At 42.1% G+C, this 19,201-nt stretch overlaps 1 protein-coding gene across 7 annotated transcripts in view; it reads left to right on the top strand.

The window, feature by feature from the left end:
- The window catches only part of LOC120598872 (phosphatase and actin regulator 1), a 288,350-nt gene that overhangs the window by 259,381 nt on the left and 9,768 nt on the right, over window positions 1-19,201 (top strand). For all 7 annotated transcript variants that reach the window (XM_039857954.1, XM_039857953.1, XM_039857948.1 and 4 more), the window contains 2 exons: window positions 13,236-13,291; window positions 18,095-18,156. In XM_039857954.1, coding sequence (XP_039713888.1) covers window positions 13,236-13,291; window positions 18,095-18,156 — 118 coding nt within the window. The remainder of the gene's footprint in view (window positions 1-13,235; window positions 13,292-18,094; window positions 18,157-19,201) is intronic.

Genomic DNA, 19,201 nt, shown 5'->3' with positions numbered 1-19,201 from the left:
GACAGTAAGTACAAGGATACCTAGGTAAGGCTCAAGCTAACAAAAGATTTTCTGAGTGCCCAAGCAAACCAGCATTCCTGCCTGAGCCTAAATCAGGTCTTTCACTGAGACTCAGACTGTTGTGGGCATATTTGCTGGGCATTGCTTGGGTCCACCAGAGGTCTGCTTTCTTGTGGGAGGTCAGCTCCACTGACGTGGACATCTGTGCCCTCATGCTGGGCAGGAGTCCTTTAGCAGTTAAAGGATAAGGTGTCATCCTGTGGCATTTCCAGCAGTGAAGGCAGGAGACCTCACTGAAGGGCATAATACATACAAGAAAAAATATGGCCAATGCCATTGGATAACAGCAAGACTTGTTTTAGGGACATGTTAAAAATCAAATGGGCACTCACAGAAACAATTGGAACAATTTGTCCAGATTGGAGATTATATGTTTATGTGACACAGGGAATATTGTATTAAGTCATCTCAATATTTTTCTTAACTCATCCCTCTTGGTTAGAGCCCATTGCCAATTTAATCCTATACCTCTGAAGAGAAATGGCACAAAGATAATCTAATCAGAATGTGATCTGTCACTCTGTTGATCACCAGAGTTGATATGTTTAAGCAACTGTCAAAGAAAGTGTTTCTTTCTCCTCTGGTTTTCCTCAGTGTCTCACATCTGAGTAGCTCATCAGAAAGGAAAACTTTCCCTACTGTGATCATCCTATCCATCCAGTTTCCAACAGAAAACAGATTATTTACTCATTATGATAACTTAAAGAAGGTTTATTTACCACAGGACTAATTACAATGATGTGGGCAGACTCCAGAATCCTTCTCAACACAGAGCTCCAGACAGCCTCTGTCAAACGACCAGAGTTCGCAAATGAAATGAATCTATTTTTCGGTGTAATTAATGTAAATTACTGTTAGTTGCATCTTCCATTAGAACCAAGAAAGCAATAGACTGCTCATCTCTTTTTACATGAAGAAGTTATAGATATGTGAGAGATTCTCAGATGCATCAGGTTAAGAGAGGAGGTAAGTTCTGAATCTGTAACTCCACAAAGTTTTATTATATCATATTTATCTTTTTTATTCCCATGTACCTGGCACCTTATTTGGAAAATGTTCAACAGATATATCTTGATTCATATTGAATTGAATAGGACTAAATTGAAATAAATACTAAATAAGCGTTTAACCCATTTTTCTAAATTGTGGATGTTAACTCCTTCAGGATCTTATTTCCACAAAATAGAAAATAAACCTCAGTTCTTCCTCCTGTAGATGGAGGCCAACATCTTGCCCACTCCATTTCTCTCTTCATTGCTCAGTGATCTCTCTCACTCCATTAAAGTTAATAACAACCAAACTTCTTCTAGGATATACAGAATATCTCCAAATCTTCACATGCTCTCTAAACCTACCTACTCACCTCTACCCCAGCCCCGTCCAGCTATGGAAGCAGCTTCCTCCACCATTTGATACCATCTAAAGCCCTTGTTCTCACACTTTAATGTGCACTTGAATCCCTTGGAGATTCCTGTGTGGCCGTCTCCTGTATTAAAACAACACTGACTGCTGAGCTCCATTCCCAGAGTTTCTGATTTGGTCAATCTGGAGCCCAAGAATTTGATTGGTTAAAGAGTTCCCAGATGATGTGATGCTGCTGGCCCAAGAACCACACTGTCTGAGGCACGGATTTAAAGGAATGCTTCACAATCCTGAGTGCATGTTCGAATTACCCAGGAGGCTTTAAAAAAAATAAGTGTCAGTGACCAAGCTCTTCCATAATATATTCTGATTTAATTAGTCAAGGATGTGGCCAGCCAAAGGTAGCACAGGTTATCTTGATGTGGTACGTGATTGAGAACACTCATTCAGAAACCACAAAAATGGCAGAGATGAGGAAAATAAACGAAATGCTATAGGAGGAGAACCAAGGATGAGTGTGAAGTTACAATTGGAGAATGGTTTCTGTTCCCACTAGTCTAGCGAAGTGTGGGAATTAGGGTGGCATCGATGCACTAGTTCGGCCTCAGTCTCAGTCTTTTGGCTTGACCTCTTGTGAGACCATATAAAACTTGTTGAAAACTGATGGACGGTTATTAAAAAATATTTTGTGTTCCTAGGGAGAATGTTAACTTCTACAATAGAAATGCAGTAGAGTTATGTATTGAAGGATTTAGAAAAAAAGAAAGCAAGCAAAGGCTAAATTTTAGTTTTCATGCTTCGGGGAGAGGCTAATGGCAAAAGATAAAACAGTATATATTTGATGGCAGAACTTTGTTATATCATCTATACGCAGTTATTCTTGTTGATATTGTTAGTTCTTATACTTCACTCCGAAGGTCTAGACCAATGTCTAGTATGTAATGGATGGATGAAGGGGTGAGTGGATGAATGGATGCATGGATGGATGCGTGGGTGTGTGAACAGACAATGGACTGAAAAACTTATGCAGATTAAGCTAAAGGTGATCAAATCTCTTCGGTCACTTTAAGGTAATAGAATAGTGGACATTTTCTTAATTCCCACATCCCTTATCTTTTGACATCATATTGTTTTAGCATTCGTTTTGATTGATTCTTTAAGTAAAATGGCCTTATTGAAATGAATATGTTCTTTGGTTAACTTCATCAGCTATCTTAATTTCTACTGTAATAACTCAGATAACTCTTTCCAAGTGCAGTCATACTAATTGCTAATATTGAGTTTATGTCTACTGATCCTAATAACACCAAAAGTGTTCACTATATAGGCTCTTGGTTTTTGTACTGTTGGTTTATTTTTTAATGGGTTTCATGCCCAGCAACACACACACTCCCACTGTTATTCCCAAACTAATTTCAACTCAACACAACCAGCATAACTTCAATGCTTTCCATAATTATTACCTCACAATACCTTATCTTATAATCTCATTATACCTTATTATAATGATCTTCTCTTGTAATACCATGGGCCTCACACTGGGGCCACAACCTCCAATAAATAAAGCCCAAAATATTTCTTTTTTTAAGAGTAACTTGTTTTTCTGAGATAAGAGGCTTTTTTCAAGTTACCAAAAATAACATTTTACATTTTATACTTATTTTGAAAGGGGACTTTCACATCTCATTCTCATTCAGTCCTCTCAACACTTTTGGCAGCAGGCAGTCTAGGTTGTTTTTATAGCCATTTGTCACATGGCAACACTGGGATACAGAGAAGTAAAGCCATGTAATGTGCCTGAGCGACCTTCTGCTTAATGGTGGAGGCAGCCCGGGAGGCAGGATTCTGGATCCCAGTCTCTTTTCCCTGTCTGTGCTCTTTCCTATGCTATAGCCAGGCTATTTAATAGCTTGAAGAGAATAATGGTAAGGGGAAAATTAAAAATTATTGACTAAAATTCCTGGCAAGAGTCAGGTGCACGGATCAACAATTTTAAGAATGTGTTGCCTAGTTTGCAGAGAGAAGAGGTACACGAGCATAGTACTGAGATACAAAAGCAAAACCGCCCTTCAGCCTTCCCAGAGGAATCTCTCTGGTGGCAGGGACACCTTCATGCAGGCCCAGAATTCTGGTCATACCCAAGGGCACAATTCTGCATTAGAGAATTATTAAGTTATTTAATCATCAAAAATCAGTCAAGCCTTTCCTGTGTGCCAGGCACTGTACTAAGTCTAGAAACACAGAGATAAATAAGACATAATTTGTGCCTTTGGGGCATTCTCAGTCTAATTGAGAAACTCTTCATGTAAATGGATATTATCAGTGTAATGGATGAGGCCATGATCAAGGTAAGGGAACACAGCAGAGGCAGCCTCTAGTTTGGTGTGGTAGGCATCACCACTTGGGTGTGTGACTGGGTTATCTCAAGGTTGAATAAGGGAGCGAAGGTGAACAAAATATGGAGGCCACACGACAGGGGCAATGTAGGACATGACGAGGAGGGAGTTTGAACTTTATTCCTTTTTAAAAATTTATTTACTTTTTATTTTTCAACTATACTTGACATTCAATATTATTTTATATTAGTTTCAGGTTTACAACATTGTGGTTAGACATTTATATAATTTACAAAGTGATCCCCCAATAAGTCTAGTGCCCATCAGGTACCATAAATAGTTATTATGATATTATTCACTATATTCTTTGTACTTTACATCCCTATGACTGTTTTGTAACTATTAATTTGTATTTCTTAATCCTTTTACCTTTTTCACCTAGTCCCGTAATCCAAATCCTATCTGGCAGCCATCAGTTTGCTATCTATGAGTCTGTTTCTGTTTTGTTTGTTTATTTTATTCTTTAGATTCCACATAGAAGTGAAATCATGTGGTATTTGTCTTTCTCTGTCTGACTTATTTCACTTAGCATAATACCCTCTAGGTGCATCCATGTTATCACAAAATAAACTTTATTCTTAGTGCAATGTCAAGCCATCGAAAGCTGTTAGCAGAGATGTGAAACAATCTATCCACAGCCTTCCATTCCCCCTCCTCCTTCTTTGCCCCTTCTCAGCACCAAAATTCTTAGAAGTCTGGCAGAGACTGGCCATCAGAAGATGCCCAGAGATGAAAATGCTGAGGCTTACAGACGAACGCCAGCTCATCCTAGGTCTCACATCTGTGAAGTAGTGACCCATGATAGTCACTGGCATGCATTGTACTATCCCTGAAGCCACCTTGGGGCTTTCATCATACGTGAAACCTGCTGAAGAGAAGGAACTAAAGAGGTAGAAAAAGATGCGAGACCTCTGAAAACCTTGAGAAGAAAAAGGTTCAAGAAGTTTCTATTAATCAAAGGCATCATATGATAGAGAAAGGTCAAGCAAAACGATGGCTCTACTGGACTTGGCCACTGGACTTGGCAATTAAATTATCCATGACCATGGCAAGAAATGATTCAGTAGAGCAAGGTTTCTCTACCTTAGCACTGTAGTTGCTTTGGACCATATGATTTTTTGTGTGGGGGCTGTTCTGTGCATCACAGGATATTTAGCAGCATCACTGAGCTCTAACCCACTAGATACCAGTAGCACACTCTACAATCATGACAACCAAAAGTGTCTCCACATGTTGCCAAATGTACCAGGAGGTGGGGCGTGACAAAAGCATTCCAGGTTGAGAATCGGTGCAATAGAGTAGTGTGGACAGAAGCTGAATATGATGGGTCTTTTGAGAGGTCTGGCAGCCAAGGGTAGGCAAGAGATGGGAATTTCCTGGGGGAAGAAGTGGGGTTAAGAGGATGGTGGCAGTGTTGTTGTTTGGTTATGTCTTATTTCTAACGAAGAAAACATTTGTTTGCCTTAGGGAAAGAACTAGAAGAGAGGGAAAGGTTAAAGACAATGAATAGTAATGAGACTGCATTCATTTAATTACTTCACAACCATTAAATATCTCCAGTTACCAGACTCTGTACCAGGCACTGAGGATTCCATGGCAAGCAAACTAGAGGTTCCTTGCTCAAAACCTACTGAAAATTTCAAAATGACAGCAGAGCATTAAACCCCAAGACACAAGCCCCGTCTAGGCAGGGGTACCTGTGCAACTGCCCAGGTCACAAGCCTGTGAATTGGCCCTGGTGGTGAATGGGGCAGATGTGGCCCTGCCTTGAAGAGCTTCAATCCTGGGGACAAGACAGACAATAATAGGAGGTATAACAAGCACCAAGATACAGGGGATGCAGGACTATGGCCATATTCTGTAGAGCCACCTTAAACAAAAGGTTAGTGAACAGAGGAAGTGATATTTAAGGTATAAGCTATGATGGGGATTGTCATGAGTTAGCCAGACAAAGAGAAAGGGAAAGAATAGTTAGATATAAGGAAAAGCATGTAAGTCTGGAAGGAACTAAGAAGAGATCTTTATGTCTAAAGGACAGAATGAGGAAGATTCTTGGCAAGCAGCTAGATCATAAAGAATCTGATAGGCCATTGGATGCTTTGACTTCCTCCTGCAGGCACTGGGAAGGCATGCATGGTTTTCAAGCAGGGAGTGTGTGTGTTGTGGTTAGATTTGACCCTTATAAAGACCATTCTGTCTGGGGTGGAGGAGGACTGGAGTGGGGCAGGCTGGCAGCAACCAGGAGAGATACTGGTGGTCTGCTTTCCTGAGGGGGTGGTGGTCGGATAGTATGAGAAATGGTCTGAACTTGGTGGTTGATCGGCTATCAAAGGGGAAGTACAGAAATGATGATTCCCAGCTTCCTGTTTAGGCAGCAGCTCATTGGGAGTCCAAACTATCTAGACAGGAGGGAAAGAAGATGGATTCATTCATTTGGGACCCTTTAAGTCCGACAGCCCATAGGAGTATAAGGCGGCCATTGGAAAGATGGTCTGGAACTCAAAACTACGACTGGAGGTACAGATTTTGGAATCATCAGCATCTAGATGTTAACTGAAGTCAGGCTTGTTGATGAGATCATCCAGGGAGCATGTGTGACATCAGAACTGGTAGGATCTGGGTTAAATAATTACTAAATGAGTACCTTTTATATTCTCCATGGTCTCCTAAAAATTGGTGATGTAGTGGTGACTAAGGACAACAGAAATGCCCCAGCCCAGAAGCTGTCATGGAACTGACAGCTTCTCAGGCAAGATTCTGAAGGAGGTGGAGGGGAAAGAATTCAGTGCTCCCCCCATGCCTGTCTCCACTTGTGTTTCCTATCTAGGGCATCTGCTGGGAACCTCTGTCTCCTCCTGCCTTAGGAGAGAAGACCTTGTGTTCTATACTTCTCCATGAGTACCTTTGCATTTCTTTTTCCATCTGTCTGCAAAAACATTACTGCCCTCTGGGGCTGAGATGCAGAAAATCTAAGTTAATTCTGCTTTTCTTTTTCCTTAAATGCAGATACAGCTTCAGAGATCTAAACTTTAAAATCAGGGCCCTCAAAACAATAAGCAGTTGTAAATGCTAATGAAAGCTGTGACCTTGTTCTAAAGCCTGCAGAAGGCTCATTAACGCTGTGCAGTGGAATGAATCTTTGTCGGCCTCCTCCAGTCAGACCAGCAAAACCTACAAGGGTTTTGTCACTTCTCTGGGGAGATGCCATCATGCACAAAGACAACACTCCTCTGCTCTGCATATATTTAAAGCATCTCGCCACTACATTCCCTAGCATTCTCCTTTTCCCAAGGATAAACTAAAGTGCTGTTTGTTTGGGGGGTTGTTTGTTGCACACAAAAAAGAAAGAGTTTGTTTGCTTGTTTATGGTCACCGGTATAGACGAGTTCAGCCTATTAAAAAGCAAGATGCATTCTCGAATGTTGAAAGAAAATAGAAGCCTCATATATAGCGATTGATGGCATGTGGCATTTAAATGGAAACTGTGATTTTTTCAGTTCACAGTAAATGGAAATCATTTAGCTGTGGTCCATGGTAAAGAAGAAATCATTTGAACCATGGAAACAATTTTGCTGCTCAGAGATGTCTTATAAACCAGGGTCGCATACATAATAATAGCAAAGCTATTTAAATAGATCACTTGAAAGTACATTTAATGTTTACTTTGGGATAACTCATTTTCTATTAATGTTTAACTTCCAAAAAGGTTTCCCTTGCTACCAATGGTCATGTCTAAATATATAGTCAGAAAGAAAAATTTTTTAATTTAATGTTAAGCTATTTCAGACACAGTTACTTAAATCTATTAGCAAGGTGGGGGTAAGAGACACAATACATTACGAAGGCATCTCTACTTTTACTCTTGGAGTTGTCAGCTCCTTGGAATTATAAAGTTGACCACTTTGTTGATACAGTAATTATGCCCTTTTATTTAGCTTTTTCTATGAACCAATACTTCTGCACAAGGGAGATTTTAATAGGAACCAAGCAGAGGCTGCTTTGCTTGGTGAAGATGCCAGGCTGCCCTGGGTGCTCCGGTAAGATTCTGATGATTAGAATTCTGAAGTTAGAGCTTTATTCCTCTGGTTTGTGAATTTGGCTCCGTTCAAAGACATCCCCCTCAAGAAAAGATTATATTTTAAACTACTATAAGTCATGTTTATCATAGTCCAACTTGAAAGAGTAAGTAAAAGCCATCCATTGGGAACTCCCTTATTAAATGCAATACCCAGACATACAAACCTACATATGACACCCTGTATCTTGCTTCCTCTTGTCACAGCAAAGGGCTGTCTCCTCCTCCATGTGAAAAGTAAGGCCTTCTCCGTTCCTTGGATCCCAACCCCTCCTGTCCTGTCAGGACTACTACGCTATCAGCGGAGCCTTCTCCCTTCTTATATATTTAGCTTTTCACCTCCACCAACCACCATGTACTCTCAATCCTCTCCATTAAATGTGTTCATTCCTCTTCAATTAAAAAATATAAACCTTCCCAGAGCCTCCTTCAACTCCAACACTCTCATCCCCTTCAAAGCCAGGCTTCGTAGAAGAGTCCTACACACTTGTTATGTCCATTTTCTCACCTCTGTTCTCAATGCACTCCAGCCTGGCTTCTGTTCCCAGCACTCCCTGAAAGAGCTCTAGATAGGTGAGGTTGATAATAACCCACGTGACGCTAAACCCAGTGGATATTTTTTCAGGCCTCATCTGACCTTTCGGCAGCTCTTAGCACTTTTTGTTGATCATGCTCATCTTCTTACTTTGCTTCCATGATGTGACCTTCTAGTTTTTATCCTGCCTCCATGTACTGTCCCTCCTCTAACTACCTGGCAGGTTCCTCTTCCTCCCTATGAGCATTAAATATTGGAATTCTAATAAGGCTCCGTCCTAAGCTCCTTCCTCCTCTCATTTCATACTCTCTCCACACTCGTGACTTCAAATATTATCTCTGTTGCAGACTAGTCACAAATTTCTATCATTGGCCTAGACTTCTTCTCTCCATCTGAGCTCAATGTATCCAACTGCCTACTTGACATCTGTACTTTGATGTTGCAAAAGCATCCAGTTCAACAGATCCAAACTGAAACTCGTGGTTCCCTTCTGTCTTTCCCCTGTCCTCCCCCAAATTCCCTGGATCCCTTCGAGTATTCCTGTCTCAGTGAATAGCATTACCATTTGCCCAGTTGTGTAAGTTATAAAACGTAAAAGATATCTGTATACCTCTTCCTTCCTTCTCTGTCCATATATGCTATGTCTCCATGGTCCATCAACTAGGACCTTGCACATCTACCACCATACACTAGTCCAAGCATCCACCATCCTCTACCAGGTGTGCAATAGCCTTCTAAGTCTTCTACGCAAACTGATTCTTCCCTCGACCCTTCAATCTCTACAATGATCTACACGATCTCTTGTAAATCTAAAAGGTTCATTTGCTTCTCTCCTCACCTTAAAATTTAAACTCGTCAGTGGCTTCACATTGTTCCTTGAAAAAAAATCAAAATCCTGAACACAGCCTACATGGGCCACATGGCCTGGCCCCTGCCTCACTTCCCACCATTCTTCTTCCCCTTGCTCTTTCCACTCCAGCAACCTGGCTCCCTCAATCCTTCAGATCTGGGCACAGTATCAGTTCCTCTGTGAAGCTTTTCCTGATGACCTAATTTGGTAGTATCCTAGTATCACTGCCCCAGGTGCCCTACTGCAGTTACATTTTATACTTAGTTCTGTGACTATATATGATGACTGACTGCCGCCCACAGCCCCTTCCAGTCTTTAAGTTCCAGAAGGGCAGAAATTTCATTTGTTTTTGCTCATCACTGTACCTCAGTGACTAGCACAGAACCTGACCCAGAGCTGGCACTCACATAATTTGTGGAATGAAAGAATGAATTTATATTTGAATATGGCCGAGTATATAGCATTTGCTTTTAAAAACAGGTTTTGATGGAAGGTCTTGACATAGAGTAAGGGAAAGTTACCAGGGATAGAATCGAGAGCATACCTCAACAAAAACTATCTCCTTCACGATTTTTCCAAACACCTGGTCCCACTTCTACATATGTCCTAATCCGACTGACCCTCCAGGTAACCAAGCTGAGAAGCTGCAAGAATATGTCGTGCCTTCTAAACTTCCATGAGACTCTAAATTATGTCCAACTTGCTTACCATTTTGAGGACGTTTTATTAGAGTCTAGTTCCTGAAAATTGTTGACCCAATTTTAACATGCGAATTTTAATTACTATCATGCCCCCGCTAAGCTGTGAGCTCTTTATGAATCGTCGGTGCTCAGTCTTCAGTGGAGTTCTTAGTAGATCGGTGGATAAAAAAAGGAAAACAAAAGTTAGGATTCTTATGTCTTGGTAATCTCATCCAGGTACTCAAGCTCAAAAGCTTACAGGGGCCAAGAATGATTGGAAAGGAAGAAAGCAAGAGAGATGACACTGTGCTCACATGTATTATCTGAGTGAGTGCTGGGGACAGGGCTAACATGAACACACACACCCTATCTAAAGGCACTCAGGTGGGAAAAATCACAACCCCTGAGTATGCCAGGGAGAACCTGTAGAGTCAAATCCAGCCCAGCAACCATCAGTTTGCAACTTCTGACTAGTGTGGTATTGTGGTTGTGGTAGACAAAATATCAGCCACCAAAAGACACCCATTTTCTAATCCCCAAACCTGTGAACATGTAACCTTTCATGGCAAAAGGGACTTTGCAGCCATGATGAAGTTAAAAATTTTGAGATAAGGTGATTATTCTGGATTGTCTGTGTGGGCGCAACGTAATCATGGAGTCCTTATAAGAGAAGACAGGAGGGTCAGAGTCAGAGAGATTGGGAGGTGCTACACTGCCGGAAGAGGCACAGGGAATGCAGGCAGCCTCTGCAAGGCAAGGAAACAGATTATCCCCTTCTTCCAGAAGGAACACACTCCTATTAACATCTTGATTTTAGCCCAATGAAATGCATTTTGGACTTCAGACCACCAGAACTGTAAGATAATACGTTTGTGTTATTTAAAGCCACTAAATATGTGCTAATTTGTTACTGCAGCAATAGGAAGCTAATACACTCCAGAGTATTCAGGCTATAGAGACAGAATATTCGCCTAGGGTTAAGTCTTGGCTCTGTCATGTGCTAGCCGTGTGACCTGGGGCAAGGTATGCAGAAAAAGAATGTAGGCCCAGCAGAGTCCAATTTCTTGTCCACGGAAAGTATGTTCAGAGCAGAGCCAGAACTAGAACCCAAACCCCCTAACTCTTGAGTTGTTTTATGCTGTGTCGTTGCAATGCCACAGTATCATTTTCTTACCAAATCTCATTTCTTAAATTCAAAATAGCTAATTATAGCACATTCCCCTCGAGAGGGCTTAACCACATTTTATAGCTATGATTAGCCTTGAGGTTCTCAGACCCTTTCAAGAGAAATGAAACATAAATAAAGGGCCTCATTTGAAATCACGTGTGTTTGACTAAAAGGATGCCTGATTAATAATAGGATTTTCTTTGATTATTAGTTGAGTCACTCATTGTTTTTTCCTCTCCAAACATGACCCATAAGAAAGACAAAAAGAAAAAGCCAGCACAGAACCAGGCAGCGCGGCTGGTAATGGAATGGATGGCCTGCTTAGCACAAGCCAACGGGCAAATAATCTGCAGACACTTTTAGGTGTAAGTTGCCAAAACATTGACCCAACTTCCAAGATGCAAGCTCTACCTTGAATCTGGAGGGCTTGTTCAAAACACACTGCCCCAAAAACTGTAGCTTTGTTTAATGGCTGGGTTTTACCAATTGGTCCCATCAAGGTAGCTGTGCATCCTCATAAGAACAAGTATTCTTGGGGAACATAAATTAGAAGGTGAGGGAGAGCCTCTAAGAAGCTCATTCTAAGTGGAGTCAGTGACTGCATTCCAGACCTATGACACCAGTGTGCTCAGTCGTATAATCTCAAGTTTCCTGCTGCAGTATCAGAATGCTAGTTCAGAAAGGACTTCGAGACTGCTGAGTCCAAATTTAGAACCTCTGATATTGTGAATTTCCAAATATGAAGCTGGCCCCCATCAATAGGGATTAATAATGCTTTTAAGGGATCTTTCGAGGGGAAAAAAAATGAATAATGAATGTGAGAATGTCCTTATAAACTTAAAACACTTTGGAATACGATTTCCAGCAGTTTCCAGGGTGCTATAGATTTAGGCATCGTACTAAAAATCTCTGGCGTTTAAGCCCACTCCTACCTGTCTACAGCATATGTGGTGATGATATTGGGGCATTACAGAATTGTTTTCTGGCCCAGCATGATAAAGAACTACAAGTGACAATAAGCATTGAATTTAAAATGTTTATACTTGGCAACTGCATGGACTTCATATTTTCACTCTAAGTCTCTCTTCAGATTCCATGATGTAAAGATCTTGCCAACTATAGATACTAGTTGCCAATATTTGGGGAGGGACTAGAACCTCTACTACAAGGAGAACTTTCTACCCCGTAGGTCCCAGTGGAGGACTTCAAGAAGCCTCAAACTCCTTCCATACTTTTCTCATCTCACACATACTTCATCCCAATAGGTGAAGCAGAATGCTGAATAATTGCAGGTTGTGAAATAATTTACAAGAGCTTCAAAAATACAAATTCCTCTGTGAATGCTGAGGCCCACCATGTTTGTGTTGACCATTCCTGAAACTTTATACTGGCATTCGAGCATGTAGTTCTCCTCTTTGGTGCCCTTCCCATTCTCTGGTGACTTCTGTCACTACATGGTGCCTGTGCATTGTCTGTCTCCACCCCCTGCTGTTGCATCATAGCAAGTTCGTGCCCTTGCTGTGTTTCACTTGTTATGGCTAAATTACTGGATAACAGGAGTGTCACTTCTGTTCCTGTTCATTTGTCATTCCATGTCTAATAAGACTGGGTGATGACGGGTGGGGACAAGAAGAAGAGCAGCTATTGTTCTTTGCAGATGAGACAGGCTCTCTCACATCTCCCCGGGACCATGGGACTCTATATTCTAACTGGGTCTGCACAAACATGGCAAGAAGCAAGCTCTAACCTCATGGTTGGGGAAGAAAGGCAGAGGCCAAGGTCCCAAAGTTAGGAGGCCACAAGGAAAGAAAGGGACTTCTGTGAAGAGTCCACTTGCCCGCAGGCACCGGAGGAGCAGGGCTGGGGAGGGGCATGAAGGGAGGAAGGAGGAGGGTCAGTTCTGCGTGACATGACGTATGGCGCCTTTCCAGGGGTTGAAATTGAGGAACTGAGGAGGCGTTGGTGGTGAAAGTCAGTCCTGCGGAGCCCACGATGGAACAACAGCTCCAGCCACTGGCTCTGTCTCATGTATCTACAAGGGCTGGGGAGATTAATGACCCAAGGAGGATATGATATGGTCCAAAAACTTTTCCTGGATTTTTTCCGTAGGCGGCTGAGCCAGAGGCCGACTGCAGAGGAGTTGGAGCAGAGGAACATTTTGAAACGTAAGTGACTAAGCCTGTGGCAATTCCTGAGGTGTGGCAATGGCTTTAGTTATAATTTAATCATAGGCCACAAGATTTGTCCCTTGTGCCTGTGTGGAAATGATTGAGAATGCCTCTGGTGGCTGAGGCTCCATCGTATATGTTGGAACATCCAAGACAACCTCCCTACAGAGAGGGCAAATTCGAATCTACTTGGCTCATTAGAAGCTCACAGTATGCTGCAACCACCTTCCCTTCGGTGGGCTATAAAGTCAGAAAGAAGCTGAAATTTGATTGTGTGAGAACTTATTAAATGATTTTAAAGGAGTTTGGTCACCTTTAAATCAAAATTGGCTTAAAAATTACAAATATGTTGATGGTTAAAATAAGGCAAAGAGCCACTTGAAACCTGGGACTAGAAAATGTGACTTTCCATTGCAGCTGGCTGCTGTTGATCAAATCTCCCCTCCTTTTCTTTGAAAGCTAAATTTAAAGTCTAAGAAAGCATTTCCAAGGAGAAATGCTTCGTGCGCATCTCTCAGGACCCCCACAGCTGGCCGATGGTGTGCCTGCCTCATGCTCTCATACAAGGAACACTGGTTGTCACTGCAGTTGTGGACAGAAAATATAAATGAGTCCCTTGTTTGATTTAGGACTCAGAGATATTTGAATACATACAGAAAATCCACTTGGTGCTTAATATATAGATTATATCATATATATTATAATTATATATATTATAAAAGAAATCAAGCGTCTCATGAATACCATTGTGCCTCAATTTAGTGGGAGATATTGAATTATCAAAAAGTAAAACTTCTGCTAACATTCCGCTCGGTCCTTACTATCACTCTCACCGACACTTTCCTCAAGGTGGTCGACAAATAATATTTAGTTTAATTCGCAACCCTTTCTTCCCACGTGCACATCCCCTTCTAACCTCGCAGAAGAGAGAAATATACTCTATGCAGAATTTCATAGAAATGCTATTTTATGTTTGCGCTCACGTGCCCGTGCGCACACGCGCACACGCGCACATGCACACACATACACACGCTGCAATCATGTGAAACCTCAGTTTGCGTGGGTGGGTATTTCCGCTTAGGCCAAACTAAAATGTTCTTGATTTTACTTTCTACCCCTCTTCACTGTGATCTCCTGACCTCGTCAGTATGGAATAGTTTACTGAGGGTGAGCTGTTGAATCTCCCCTGGGAAGTCTGTAGTGGGAGGTGTGTGGGTGGGCAGACCCACCACAGCAGCCACCTGCATGATGTTTGCCTTCACCTACGCGTTCCCTCCCTGAGCCAGGCCAGACACCACTTCCCCACCTCTCATGGGGTATTCTCTTCAGGATTGGCCTTCCTCAGTCTTGAGTACACCTCACATACTTCCTAGGTCTCTAGGAATTTATGTGCATATTTTTTTAACCGATGGGTGCCATTAGAGCTTCTAAGCTTAATATGCTGTCAAAGAGAATTAGAACCTTTTCAGATGATTTCCATGGTCGGGGAAGCACTTGGCCTGTGTCACGTTTCCTTTTCTGCCCCAACCTGATACCTGATCTATTATACACTCTTCATTGTTAGAGATAAAGAAAAACAGAAAGGTGTCCATTTATTCTAAAATCACAAATCAGGCAAATGTGCTTCCTTCTCCCTCTGCTGCTTCACCCATACACACAGGCCTAACACAGATCTGTTGTCTTCTAAAGGAATCTCTGTAAATTGAGTCATGGGGCTAGACTGTACTTGTGATCTCTTACCTTGACTCCTAAACTGAAAGAAGCTAAAAACTTCTACAGGATCGTTCGGGTTTCAGAAAATAGTGCTTCTGTCAGCGAAGGCGAGGGTTTTAGAAAGAGAAGGTGTCAAATCCTCAGCTCACCTCTGGCTTGCTGAGGACACCAGCTCCCCCTTCCTGCTTAACCACATCCCTGGGAGATTACGGGCTGGTTCTTTGTGTTGGGTTTTTATTGCCATCCAGAAAGATACTCAAATCGTAGAGACAGTTACTTATGTCGAGTAAGCCCAAGGGGCTTAGATTCAGGGGACCAAAGCAGCTTAAAAGATTGTTCCCTTGTTCCCTTCTATTCTATTTCCTCTTCCTTCTTGTCCTATTCAAATAGCTACAAATTAAAGAACTACCTGACCAAATCCAAATGGCTTGATCATTTCCCAGTTCCAGACCTTTTTGGAAATGAATTAATTGTCCCTGACTGGTTCTTATTCTACCCCTGCATTCAGGGACTTCGTTTTCCTAAATATGTTTTTCTTTTTTTTTTCTGTCCATCGATTCTGATGGTGAAATGAGAAATTTTCAGTGGTCTAAGAAAACACCCTCAAAAAAATTATTCTAAAACTTAAATTTTGAGCTTTAGCTCATTTGAAGAAGTGTCTCCCTGAGGGTGCTAGAGAAGGTACACAGAGGCATCAGGGCTCTGTAGTGAAGCCTGAGTCTGGGCCTGACTTTCAGCCCCACCCTGTCCAGCACTGCAGGCCAATGCTTGCTCTGTTCAGCAGCCAATGAGGCACTGTGCACATCTGAGCACATAATGAGCACACTCTGTTGGTGGCAGCAGGTGATGACATCATGGGCTTTTCCTGGCCTCTCTTCCCAGTTGCCTAATGAGATTGCCTTGGTACTCTTGGCCTGAGAAAACCTGACCCTGGGTTTGTAAATGGCTTGGAACTAAAGGTATTGATTCCATAGGTGGTCTTGGAGGCCCACCCCTGAGAGGGACCTCAGAAACATATATAGGAGCTGGCAGTTCCATGATCTGTCACAGAATGCTGACATTCATGACTTGGAAAAGGACCTGTAGAGAGAGAGAGCCCTAACTAGATTCTGAAGCCAGTCACCAGTAATAAGGAGGAGGGTCAGCCCCAAGCAAAATGTGACAGGGGGGAAGAAGCAATATCTTTGAGCGAGAGGAAAAAAAAAAAGCTGGACTATTTGTCTAACTAATTAGCCATGTAGCGTATGACGGACCAGCCACTTAACTCCCCTGGACTTTCACATCCTCATTTACAAACTGGGAGTGGTAGACTCATTGGTCTCTCTAATTCTGTGAGTTTGTCCATGTCAATCAAGTGCCTCAAACTGTCTCCTGAACACCCACCATCCAGACTAGACCTTTCCTTCCCTTCCTCCCACCTGTATGCAGCTGTCTGGGGTCTCCCTTCTTCTGGGTCTTGCTGTCTGCCTCCCAACTTATCTTTGACAGATTAGTTCATACTGAGATGTTAATGGAGGCTGACTAGTTTAATGGGTTTTTATCCAAATGAAATTGGCATTTTTAAAGGGTGCTCTGAGAGGGAGAGATGAGATCTTTAAATCCAAAGGAAGGAGCCCCACTGTGGGTGGTTTGGGGGCACTGTGGGGCAAGCTGCAGCGGGGACCTCTGGCGACCTCAGCCCATGGCAGGCCGTGGGCATTTCTGGTACTGCCCTCATGCAAGATCTTGATCTCTACAGCCAGCCAAATCATGCCACTGGAGGTTTCACTCACAGGCCTGAATTCTGCTCGAAACTGCCATTGTTTCTTCTAGTGGGAGGTGCTGCCACCTTTTGTGTGAGTTGGCTGTGGTTTGTGGTTGCTGCTGTCAGGGCTGACAAGGAGGGGCAGGGTGGGACCTTACTTCTATGCATAGGGACTTATTTCTCTCTTTTAAAAATTGCTCCTATATTGAAACAACTGAATTGCCCATGCGCACTGATATGATACGTTAATTAACTAATTGAAACATAATTTAACATCAGTGATTTCAAAATGAGAGAACAAGTGCCTGGGGCATTCTTAATGTGTCCCGTGCCAAAATCTGCTTGAAGCAGATGCCTTTCACTAATGCCATTCTCTATGCAGTTGGTGAAAATCAGAGACCTTCTTTGACACAGGTTGACTTTCAAGGTTTTCTTCAAGCTAGACAATATTATGCTTATAACCATGCTTCCATTCGAAGGCCCAGAAGGAAATTGGTGTGCCCAAGGTCATTTGGTTAGCTTGAAAGGAGAAATAAGCCCACATTTTCTGTCCTCCAATTCTCTGTTCCCTTCCCCAGACCCTCTTACCTACGGCTCTGTAATCACCTGATGAGTAAGTTACCCCACATATTAAGCTGAGAACGTCCTAAGAGTCTAAATGCAGACCATTGTATCCCACACTCTGGCCTCACACTTGCTCTGTGGACTTCTTGGAAGATTCAAAGAATTGATGGAATCAGGGCTTGCAAAAGGTGAGCATTTTGAAATTCCTCTTCCTGCAGCCAGCCTTGAATTTGGCATTAGCAGTACCTCATTTTGTTTCTGCACAGATGGCAAGCACCTCCACGGGACTGGTCTTCTGTTCTACTCCCACAGTGCACCAGACCCGAGGGCCACATCACAATGAGCCCCTTTGCAGTCACTCTGACGCTTGAGACAGAGTTGAGTGAGGCCCAAGTCTTGTCCAAAGAAGGGAGCCTCACCTCTCCCCAAATGCCCAAGTCACTGCTGGTGGCACGTCTACTCTTTTAGGATCTCCCTCCTTGTCTTGTGAGCCACACTTCTCAACCCAGCATTTTTGCCTGGAGACTCGAAACCCCATGTGACATAAAAAATACAAAAAGAAATACAAAGGTCAACTTGCTCACCACTAATTTGAAACAATGCAGGCAGATTGGAATGCATCTCCACAGGCAGAAGTGTAGGTGGGGTAGGGGACAGAAGCTCTCTCTTCCCCCTTTCAGATGTTGAGGTACTGGGCCTAGAGCCTCAAAGGTTCAGAGGATGCACCTGTGTGTGACACTGCTTACAGAAATCAAAATCATCTTAAACGTTTCTTTCAGCTCGGAATGAACAAGAGGAACAAGAGGAGAAAAGAGAGATCAAGAGGAGGCTAACTCGAAAGGTGAGAAGGCTTTATATTCTCAATACCAGTGAATACTGTATTTTTAAAAATGCACTATGATCCCATTGAGCAATTGGAAATTCATTGTCAAAATCAGTAGTTCAAATATAACACAGTTATTTGCTATAATTTTCCTTGCCTCCTCCTCTGATACTATTCCTTACCTGTTAACTAAGAATTATTTGACTTTATTATGCTAAATCCAATTTGGAATACTGAATTAGAAAAATGCCAAAAGCACCGAGAAATTTTTTGAAGATGTTTGATAAGCACTTAGATAAAATCCATAGAGCTAGAATTTTTATGTCTTTAATTGCCAACATAGGTGGCTTAGCAATACAATGTAGACACAAATGGATTTAATTCTATGTGAGTGGCCCCTTTAATAATAAACTCTCATTTGAAGCTATTCTTGGATGATGTTGACAAGTTTAATTAAATGATGACACACAAGATATAATACTATAGTCTATATTCTAGAGTGTTTTTAATCAACCTCCTACAGTGACCATCTTGAGAGAGTCTCAAATCTTAGAGATGGTTAAGAGACCCATTACAATTAATTTTTGAAAGGCTTATTTATTAATGGATTTTTCTCCCTAGAAATATTACACAAAGGAAGAAATTCAGAAATCCTAAAATATCAGAGCAATTATTAAGGAGATGACTTATGTTTCTCAACACTCTCTTTCCTTCATAGTATCTGAAACATCTGATGACAAGACAAATGCCATCCCAGTTAAAAGGAGTAGGATAAACAAGTGCCTGAAAGGCCAATGACAGGCCACCGACCCCCGGTGGGGACTAGAATAAGAGCTAAGTGACCTCACTTAATTCAGGTGCCCTCACCACAATCTAAATCTGATGCTTTACATCCTTAGGCCACCGTGTCTTTAGATGGGGGGCACCCTTTGTCCTGAGACTGAGCAGTCAGGAGGATGGGGGGAGATGCATTAACTTGTTCTAAGTGTGACCTTGAAATGACTACAGGATCAAAAAGAGGCTCGTTTCTGATACAGAAATGTCTAGACATTCAGAACATTGT

The sequence above is a fragment of the Pteropus medius genome, unplaced genomic scaffold (assembly GCF_902729225.1).
Source record: "Pteropus medius unplaced genomic scaffold, Ma_sr-lr_union100, whole genome shotgun sequence".
Taxonomy (NCBI): Eukaryota; Metazoa; Chordata; class Mammalia; order Chiroptera; family Pteropodidae; genus Pteropus; species Pteropus medius.
Note: the sequence above shows the minus strand (reverse complement) of the source record. Positions and strands in the feature narration are given on the sequence as shown.